This window comes from Lotus japonicus, chromosome 1, assembly GCF_012489685.1.
Source record: "Lotus japonicus ecotype B-129 chromosome 1, LjGifu_v1.2".
Taxonomy (NCBI): Eukaryota; Viridiplantae; Streptophyta; class Magnoliopsida; order Fabales; family Fabaceae; genus Lotus; species Lotus japonicus.
In genome coordinates, this window is record NC_080041.1 from 68,783,444 (window position 1) to 68,793,592 (window position 10,149).

At 39.8% G+C, this 10,149-nt stretch overlaps 2 protein-coding genes across 2 annotated transcripts; both read right to left on the minus strand.

Annotated features, from left to right (window-relative positions):
• Positions 1–258: 258 nt before the first annotated feature.
• Positions 259–1,278, minus strand: LOC130743838 (uncharacterized). Its single transcript, XM_057596063.1, has one exon. The coding sequence runs from the start codon at positions 1,276–1,278 to the stop codon at positions 259–261; it is 1,020 nt and encodes a 339-aa protein (XP_057452046.1).
• A 915-nt stretch (positions 1,279–2,193) lies between these two features.
• LOC130743847 (uncharacterized) lies at positions 2,194–2,844 on the minus strand. The gene has a single exon (XM_057596070.1). It carries the CDS (start codon positions 2,842–2,844, stop codon positions 2,194–2,196), a length of 651 nt encoding a protein of 216 aa, XP_057452053.1.
• Positions 2,845–10,149: the final 7,305 nt, after the last annotated feature.

The window sequence follows — 10,149 nt, forward strand, 5'->3', positions numbered from 1 at the left end:
AGTAATTTGCTGCACAGTTTCGCTCGGTAGTGGGGGAAACACATCTCTCACCGGGAAAATAGAACAAGGTCCTTCGCTAGTATAGAGATCCTTGAAGAAGTTCACCGCCATCTCCTGGAGTTGGGGTGGATCTGTAATGATTGCCCCTGTATCATTGGTCAAGGATTCTATCTTATTTCTTCTTCTACGTACCATGGTAGCCGTGTGGAAAAAGCGGGTGTTCTTATCTCCCTGGGTCAGCCAGGAGACTCGTGATTTCTAACGCCAGAGTAACTCCTCTTGAACCAGGATTCTCTGATAATCACCCCACAACCGTTTCTGGAGTTTTTCCAGGTATGGTATATGGCTCATGCGAAGTCGATTATTGATCCCTTCCAAGCGACTCATTAGGTGTCTCTTCTTCCGGCCAATCTCGCCAAAGACTTGAGTATTCCATATGGTGGCAGCATCTTGGAAGGAATTGGACGCTGGAACCCACTCCTCATGGTTCTGCCAAGTCTCACTCACCAATCGAGGGAAATCCTCATGGGTTAGCCAAGCGGCTAAGAAGCGAAACGGTCGTTGTGTATTACAGCTCGCAGGAGCACGAAGCTGCAAAAGTAAAGGGTTGTGATCAGATTTGAGACGAGGTAGGTGAAGGACAGAAGCCTCAGGAAAGGAGGTGAAGCAACTGTCGTTCCCTAGAACCCAATCAATCCTTTCCTTGATACCTCTTCCTTCCCAGGTAAAAGGGGGACCCTTGAAGCCAAATTCAGATAGCGAGCAATCATCCAAACAAGACCTGAACTTGTTCATAGCCACTGTGTTTGCTGGGCCACCCCCCAATTTGTCAGAGGAGCTTAAGTAAGCATTGAAATCTCCTAGGACCATCCAAGGGGTTTGCATGGTGGATGCAAGACATCGTAACTCTCTCCAGAGAATTTCTCTAATGGAATAGTTGGGACTACCATAGACAAAAGTCACCAGAAGACTAGGAAGGTTTCCTTTAGGTGTGATGCGGGTGTGTATAAATTGGCGGTGAGAGGAGATAATTTCCACAGAACCCCAGTTTTTCTGCCACATAACCCAAATTCCTCCAGAGAAACCTTCTACTTCAACAACAAAGAAATCATCAAAACCCACTGTCTTTAGGATCAAAGGAATTTTCGCAGCACTAACCCGAGGCTCGAGGATCGCAAGACAAGAGACATTATGTCTTAGAACAATATCCTTAAGTAGTAGGGGAACCCCTTTGGCAGCGGCTCCTCTAATATTCCAGCTAAATATGTTGTACGACATAAAAACCGTCAAAAGATTGGAAGAGAGAGCTACTAAGAGCTCCTACGGGGCCGGGGAGACATGCTCCTATCACGTTCTCTAGGATCACCATCCACTTTACTGCATGGGGGCGATCGCACCACATTGGTCCGTTTGTTATTGGGACCCAGATAAGGTCCATCTGTGGCTTGAGCTGAAGGTCCTTGAAGAGTACGTGCCTTCGATTTCAATTTCTTCAAGGAATTATTATCTACTCTCACCTGATTGGTAGATACCTTATCAATGGTGGCATCAGCCCTATTAATGACGCCAGCCTTTCCTTCCTGATTGGTGTCATCATTAAAAGGGATAATCTTGCCTCGGGAACTGTGGCTAGAATCTCTCACCAACATTCCCCTAGGTGGAGCCGCATTTGACTCATTGCTGATCGCCCCATCATTGGTTACCTTGGGATTAGACGCGGTCTCCTTGACCCCACACGGAAAAGTAGGCTCATTAACTACTTTGGAGGGGCCCACATGATTAGATCTCAAATCATCATTATGGGCCAGAATATTCTCCCCCATTACATGGGATTCTGTGATTGGAAAACCGGTGTGCTTAACAGGCTCCGTGACTGATGCGGCTAGGGTTCCTTGATTCTCGTCAAGTTCCATGTTTTCCAGAACGGAAAATCTGATACCGCCGCCCTTCCGTCCTCCGGCCTTCGTCGGACCACCTCCGTTGCCGGTAGGTTTTCTAGGAATGCTCTTCGAGGATCTTTTTGCTATCATCCAAGGGCCAAAATTTTCACCCTGAGCTGCTGTGGACGAACTCATCTCCTTCCTTTGGGCAATAACATCCTGCTTCTCAGGGGCAGCAATTATATTGGGACATGTTTCCTTCTTGTGACCGAACCTGCCACATTCGAAGCAGATCATGTTTAACCCCTCATATTCAATATTCAATCTTGAATTCTTCCTCCTCAAAGACAAACTTAGACACCAAGGTCTTCCTAAGATCAACTTCCACGCAAATCCTAGCAAATTTTGCGCGCTCAGCTGTGGTTCCAGATTGACCTTTTCCTGCCATGGTTTTCCAAGTGTAGTCATCTACCTTCACGAATCTGCCAACATTCTTTCCAATTTCCTGGAGAACTTCTTGATCGTAGCATTCTACGGGAAATCCAGGAATCCTGAGCCAAACTGCAACTCTGGTTAGTTCACCCTTGGATGGAATGAACATAGGACGCCATTGCTGGACCACGAGGTAATGCCCCATGATGACCCAGGGACCTCCAGAGAAGGCATGTGCATAATCGATTCTATTGGAGAATCTGACTACAAAGAATTCATAGTCTAGATCAATCACATCAATTTCTCCAGAGAGTTGCCAAAGCTTGCCTAGTCGATCTTTCAGTAGGTTCAAACCAATTCTCTTGCCTAACAGCTTAACGATAAGCGAGTTCCGCCATGGCCTCCTAAGTTCTCTCCTCTTTTCATTAGAAAGTTTGATCACAGGGCACAATGGGTTGCCTGGCGATACAGGTTCATCATTCAAATCCTTCTCCAGATCACTGTTCTCAGATTCAGAGAGAAATCCTTCCATTGGAACTCCTTCCTCCTCTGACAGTTCTCTTGAAATAAATTTTTCGTGAGTTTGGGGTGTCAATCGGCTGACAGTTATAACTATTACCTTTGTTGTAGGTGTTGTTACAGTAAACGACTAACCGCGATATGCGCTGAGGATCAATCCTCTGACCTCATAATTAAGGAATGAAATGAGCTAACTGTTACGCCACACCTTACGATTCCACTCAATTTGTTTTACTTCTATTAGGAGACAAGCCAATGTGGTGGGTGGGGTGGCTCAAAATCTAGCTTCCAGAGTTATTGAGTTCCCGTCCAGGCATATGGTGGGGAGACCCTTCTTCATGTATTGATCACGCTTTTCTCGTAAATACAACTTTTTTAGATTAATATATTAAGAGCTTTTCTTAAAAAATAAAGAATGAAACGAATTAACTGTTATGCTACACCTTACGATTTTTTACCGTAAATATTATAATTTTCAATCTAGGTTTGAATATTTTAAGAAATAAAATATTATAACCTTTATTTTATAAGGTAAAAGCAATGCCCTAAAATGAAATGAAATGAAATAAGGGGCAAATAAAATCTGTTTTGTTTTTTCTCTCCTTTTCCGAAAGTTGTTTTGGCTTTTTCTTTGTTCACTTAAAATTATTGATATATGTAAACCTGATGTGTCATTTTCAAACATGCCATTCTAAAACACATCCCACTTATACATATATTCAATTTATATTGCACGACTAATTTTTTAAAATATATTCTGGACTTGGCGAAGTTTGCGTGTCCTAAGTGCTACGAAGTGGGATTCGGGGACCTGATACTATAAAATACATTTTAGTGCATGAATTAAGGTTGTTAAAGTTTCATTATTGTGAATTTGGTCAGTTACGTGTCCTCCTGGCAAGTTCACCCGGAGCTTGGGGGTTTAGATGGGCGGAGTAGGGCGGTAGTGTGGAGGACAAATTAGAGAATGTGTATAGAGTTTGAGAAGATCAATAAATGATTTGAGTCTGGGTTTCTTTCACTTTAAGGACAATGTTTATTTTATAATTGTTGTTCAAACTAATCGTCTTCGTCTCTTCAGTTGTTAGGTTACGCGACATAATTGAATGACCATGTCCATGTGGCTTAACCATATTTGTAACACTTTAACTAGTGTAGTTTCCTTCTCTGATCATATGAGCGGAGTTATTCTTCGTCCTTCCTTGTTTGAGTTTAATCATCGTGTTCGGACATTAGTCCCTTGGATTGACCTAATCGCCTTAGGCTAGAACAATAGCCATCATAACTCGTCTTGTAATGTAAGAAAAAATGTCTGAGTTGAATAACTAAGATGACGAGATGGTTAATTTTTAATTGATGGGACATACTTTACATGTGTCTTGATTTTGAAAATTGAATGTGTTTCGGAAAAAAAAACTGTTATGATGGCTAATGATTATACTTTAGTGTTTAACGACTTAATCGTAGTGACATGACTTTTTGAGTGACAACATTTCACTAACACGTCTCTTCATTATCCTCTTCCTTCAAAAAATTAAGAGATGTTACGACCTTCTGCTTATAAGTAAGGTCTTCTTCAACATTTTTTGGATGCAACTTATCTTCCATCTTTCAGTTACTTCTCCATGTTCGACTTTCCTCTCAAGTTTAAGTGTTCCTAATATTTTGTAGTCTTCTCTTAGATATTCTCATCTTTAGGTTTACCTTTTCTCAACCAACTTTCATCTCTTCTACTTTTATTTCAAAATTGGTTAAAATTCGATGGTTTGGCGAAGAGTTAACTAGTTGTATTATAGTTTTGTGGAAATTCTTCAAGAACCTCCTTACAAAACTTCATTGAGGTTTCATTTCACTTTTTAGTCTTCAGATCCTCCAACACTTTTGCAAAATGATTCAGAAAACTTGAAAACCAAAGTTGAACCATTGCAAAAAAAATGTCAGAGGAAGCTTGGAAAATGGCAGAGGAAACTTGGTATTTTACGAATGAGATTGGGGATTCTTCATCCAACGATGAACTGTTGATAACACTTTTATCTAAACCTGGCAATTTCTTCGTCAATGGATCTTCGAAAAGATACGAAACTCATCATCCTAACCTTGGATGATTATCAAGGGGTTGATAGTGAAGTCCTAATACTAGCTTCTAGATTTAAGCCATGCTCAGAGAGAGATTTGTTGGAATATGTACTAGTAGCTTAATATTATTTATATTTAAATATTATAGTCTAAATATGCAAGAGATACATATAGGATCACACACATAAAATTAACCCACAAGAAAGTATTGTATGTCCTTATGGCCAGATTCCAACTCTAATGCACAATATTGTGAATTAGGGTTAGCACATTGGGAGTGCTTCCCTTGAGGGTCTATATATAAAGTACGAGATTATCAAACCCTAGTTACTGATTTTCGCTCAGACTATTGCCTCCGCTAGTACATCGAATCGTAAAAATTTTCTACTATGAGTGTCCGCATGGAATTCTGTAGGGATGAAACTTATATTTCTTCGTTTGCTCATTACACCACAAATGTATTCCTAAATCTGTTGTTCATTTTTATTGAAATTTCGAAACATGATATCGCAACTCCTTCCTTAAGGAAATCATTATTTCCGCCGCGGTAATTGTTTGCAAGCTTCCCTAAAAGATTTAGAACAATGGCTTGAAGAAACCCGTAGTAGAGATTTGTCTTCCAAATATTCTATGGTTGTCCCAAAAACTAATGTGATGTCGAGCTCACTTTTAAAGAAGCTTGGAAAAACCTCGAAGGACCTCTGAAGACTAACATGGAGATGCATGGTCAACTTCACACGAGACTCAACAAAGACAATGATCAGAGTCTTGGTAGCATACATCACAGTAGGTCCTAATTAAGACCAATAAATCTTCATTCTTCATAGTGGATGTCAAGCCTAGCTACATATAAGAACCCATTTTCCTCAAATGTAACTATATGTAGTCGAGGCAATGTTCTTGTTGAGTATGGCTCATATGCAGTGTCATTGGGGCAATGGGCGAGGGTCTGCGTAGCAGACCCATGTGGCCCTATATAAGCTTGTAACACTGTAACCCTAATTATTGTATTCAGAAGAGAATCAATAAACGGAACTATAGCTGCTCTAAAGTCGCAAAGGTAGGCAATTTGGCCGAACTGCGTGAACAAAACTTTCGTGTGTTTCTCTCTACTCTTGATCTGTATTCGTGTTGCTGTTCTAACAGTTCTACTGAGCAAAAGTAATGCATGTTATGTTAACAATAGAAATTCAAGAAGAAATAGCAGGATCCAATGACATCTCTAAACAAAGTTTAAAGACAATTTATGTCAAACATATGAAAGTTTTCATGGAGACCCAACATAAGGTACTTCAAGATATCTTGAATTAGCTAGCTAGCTGAGTTGATACAACTGCAAGAAACCATGAATGGCCAAACCAAAGAAACATATTCCTTGTACGAAGAGTATCCCTCATCTTACCATTTACTGTTTCTTTGGTTTTTTTTTGGTACATGAGCTAAAAGAAAGGGAAAGCTAAGGCTGGAGTGAAGGGATGTCGACGTTGTCTTTAATCAGGATCTCTTGTAATCCCATCGGCGGGAGCACGTAGATCATCAAATCTTAAGTGGAAGAGGCACCAAGCTTGGCCAGGAAATCTGCTGCCATGTTGCCCTCTCTCAGAAAATGGCTTAATCTAACCTCCCAATCTAGGTGGAGGAGGCTTTTAATTTCCTCGATGGTAGCTACAAAATGGTGCCAGGTTGGAGTAACACCGAGAATCAGATTCACCGCTTGCTGAGAGTCCGACGAGGCCATCACACGACGCCAACCACGTTTCCACCACAACCGCAGCCCGTGGTACAGCGCATCATGGGAGGTCTTCCACAAGAACACTCGTACGCGTTCAGGGACGCGAAGGTGCCAAATCCACAGCCAAGAACGTCCCGGGTCAGGGGGAAAGGATTCCAGAGAGCGAAGCCATTTGTAAGACCCTGATTTTGTTATAAATATTATTTATTTTAAATAAATAATAATGATAAATTTACAGTAGTTACAGAGTTACTGATGTGTGACTGTACGTGTGTGACTTTTTTTTTTAGCTTATGTGCGTGAGAAATTTTATTATTTTATTATTTCTAAAATAATAAAATTAGTGTGAAAATAATCTGAGTTGATTTGATTTTGTGAGATTTTGACCCCAAATGGGGTGATGGAAGAAATTTTCATTGAAAGATATGATTTGGATTTGTTTTGATTTGTTTCAACTACTTGTGAGGAAGATTAGTTTTTAAAATTAAAGATTGAGGTTATTTCTATTTAAAGGGGATTTATTTCATTTTATTTAAAAAGGTGAAGGGTTTTTATTTCAAATTAAATTTCTAGGAGATATGATAAGGATTTGAAGTGATAGGGTTAAAATTTGAAAACCTAATCTCTTTCCCTAGAAGTGGGCGGTCGTGCGTGGTGATTAGAAGAGTGATTTGTGTAAGATCAAGTTTTGATATAGTAGTACAATTCTATGTTTTGATGATTACAAGTTAACTATTAAGTATGAACAATTATGGTACCTTAACGTTGTTTTCTCAGTGTTCAAATGACAGGCCAAGACTCTGGACATATCTCACAAAAATCAGAAGCACCATGCTCAAAGAGTAACCTCTGCAACGCTTTCGCACGTACTATGTTCAATCTGAACAGTAGATCAAGCTTCAGAAGATCTGAAGATTACAAAGCTCTGATATGGATTCAGCTCACTAGAGGCTCTGAAGGATCAGACGTTCTGAAGAATCAGAGGCTCTAAAGGATCAGACGCTCTGAAGGATCAGATGCTCTGAAGGATCAGACGCTCTGAAGGATCAGAAGCTCTGAAGCATCAGAAGCTGAGTAGTGAAGACTCTGAAGTCCAAGTGTAAGCTGGCTCTGAAGACCAAGTACTTCTCCTCTGAATCCAGAAGCAGAAAGTACAAAGGTCAGAGGATCCAAGCTTCCCTCTGACTCTAATCATCAAGCTTCACAAGTTCCAAGATGAAGCATCCTCTGATCAGAAGTCAACAAGGTTGAAGGTCATGTCGCTATCCAAAGTACAAAAGCAATTGTACCATTCCTGACGACCTTACCTAACTGATTCAGCCATAGCAGAACTTGGAAATTCCAAATCTGCCCTCCAACGGTAGCATCTCCATGCAACGTTCAAACCCTAATCCTTGGAGTATATAAAGAGGCTGAAGATTGAAAGATGCCGTCTAAGAAACTTACTCACGCACAAGAAATATTTAAAATCTTCTTAGCAATCTTTCTTCAAATAGAACTAAGTGTGTTTACTATCAGCTTTTGAAGAAGCACTTATTTGTAAACCCAATACTTTCAAACAGTTGTTTGTTTTACCTTTAGGAGATCAAGGTTGATCGGATCCTAGAGAAGACTAAGAGAGTGAATCTTAGTGTTAGCTAAGTCAATGTATTGTTAGTCACTTTGCAGGTAGCAAGTGCAGTTGTAGCAAAACTCTGATTAGTGGATTGCCTTCATTCTAAGAAGGAAGAAATCACCTTAACGGGTGGACTGGATTAGCTTGAGGGATTTATCAAGTGAACCAAGATAAAATCATTTGTGTGCTTTCCTTATCTCTTATCTCTGCACTCTTATCCTTGGTGTTCGAAGAGATTTATTTAAATCTCAAGTGGGTTGAGTTTTTAGTTGTAAAACGCTATTCAAACTCCCCCCCCCTTTCTATCGTTTTTCATACCTTCAATTGGTATCAGAGCGCAAGTTCTGATTACCACACCTAACAGTGTTCAGTGATCCGGGCCGGTGTGAAAAACTAAAATGGCTGCCACCATTGAAATGCAAAAAGATTTCTACAGTGCAAAGCCTCCTATGTTTGTTGGGCAAAGATTTGAATACTGGAAAGACAGGACTGAAAGCTTCTTTCTGGGCTTTGATGCAGATCTCTGGGATATTATAGTGGATGGCTACGAGCGTCCAGTTGATGTTGATGGCAAGAAGATCTCAAGATCAGAGATGTCTGCAGAACAAAAGAAGCTTTACTCACTGCATCATAAAGCTAGAACTATTCTTCTAAGTGCTATCTCTTACGAAGAATATCAAAAGATCACAGATCGTGAGTATGCTAAGGGTATCTGATGACCCGGGTTTATATGATGTTTTTAAGGTTTTTCTTTGTTAGTTTTGAGTCTTTTTCTTATGTCTCATGTAGTTTTTCATGCATTCTCATGCATTTTTACTTTTATTTGTGCATTTGCATTAGTTTAGTAATTTTGTAGTTTTATAAGGGCTTTAGTTGCATTTGATTAGAGTTTAAGAGTCATAGGCAATTTCCACTTGTTTTGGAGCCTTTGTGCAAAACTAACCTCTGAATTTCTAGATATTTTCCTAGCTTTGTCATCAAGTTCTCAGGTTGTAACAGCTGAAGATGGAGTGTCTAGAGGTTTGGAGAATTGAAGGGAGGCTTAAAGAGGCTTAAAGAGGAGTAAAGAGGAGTTAAAATGAAGATCAAAAGCCTTTTCAGCGAGCTTTGAGCGCCTAGGCGCCAATTACCTCCAGGGGCCATATTTTCAGCATGGAATTGGCGCTCAGGCGCTCTGAATTGGTGCCTGAACGCCCGGAACAGCCCAAACTCGTGATTTTTGCCTATAAATAGGATTCTAGTCATTTTCTTTTGTAATCTTTGATACTACTTTCATTTTTACATAAACTCAGAGGTAGAGGAGCATCTAGGAGAGTGTGAGAGGGCTTCTAAGCTTGTAATTCAGGTTCTTAGCAATCTCTCTTCTTTTGCTTTGGATTTCTTTGTAAGACTTTTTATATTTGAGTTATAATCTTAAGTTCTTTCCCACATGTTCTCCTTCTTCCCTTGAATCCCATTTTCTGAATTTCAATCTAAGCTTGTATGCTTGCTTGCTTTATACTATTCTATAATCAGAACGGAAGTTTGTTATAGATTAGGGAACCGATTTGGGATTACCCCTTCTATACTTGCTACTAGGAATAGAGGAAGGGTTGGGGTTTGTTGGCCTGAACTATATAATCTTTATGCTTCAAACAAATGTTTAAGTACACAAGGAATTGAGCTTATCTTTTGGTTTGAAAGAATTATCTATGCGAGGCATCGATAGGTAGTTGCTTAGGCTATAACATCAAGGAGGGATTCATGAGAACATGTGCTTAGAATGATGTGCTTGAATTGATTAGTTGAGCAAGAACCCAAAGTAAATCACTCTTTCTTTTCATTCTCTGTTTCATTTCTGAATTTATATTTTCTTTTTCCTTATTACTACTTCGTCATATGTTTGCCTCAATAAA

Bases quoted from the DNA above. Each gene is read 5' to 3' on its own strand.
- LOC130743838 (XM_057596063.1), bottom strand. From the start codon at position 1,278: ATGTCGTACAACATATTTAGCTGGAATATTAGAGGAGCCGCTGCCAAA.
- LOC130743847 (XM_057596070.1), bottom strand. From the start codon at position 2,844: ATGGAAGGATTTCTCTCTGAATCTGAGAACAGTGATCTGGAGAAGGAT.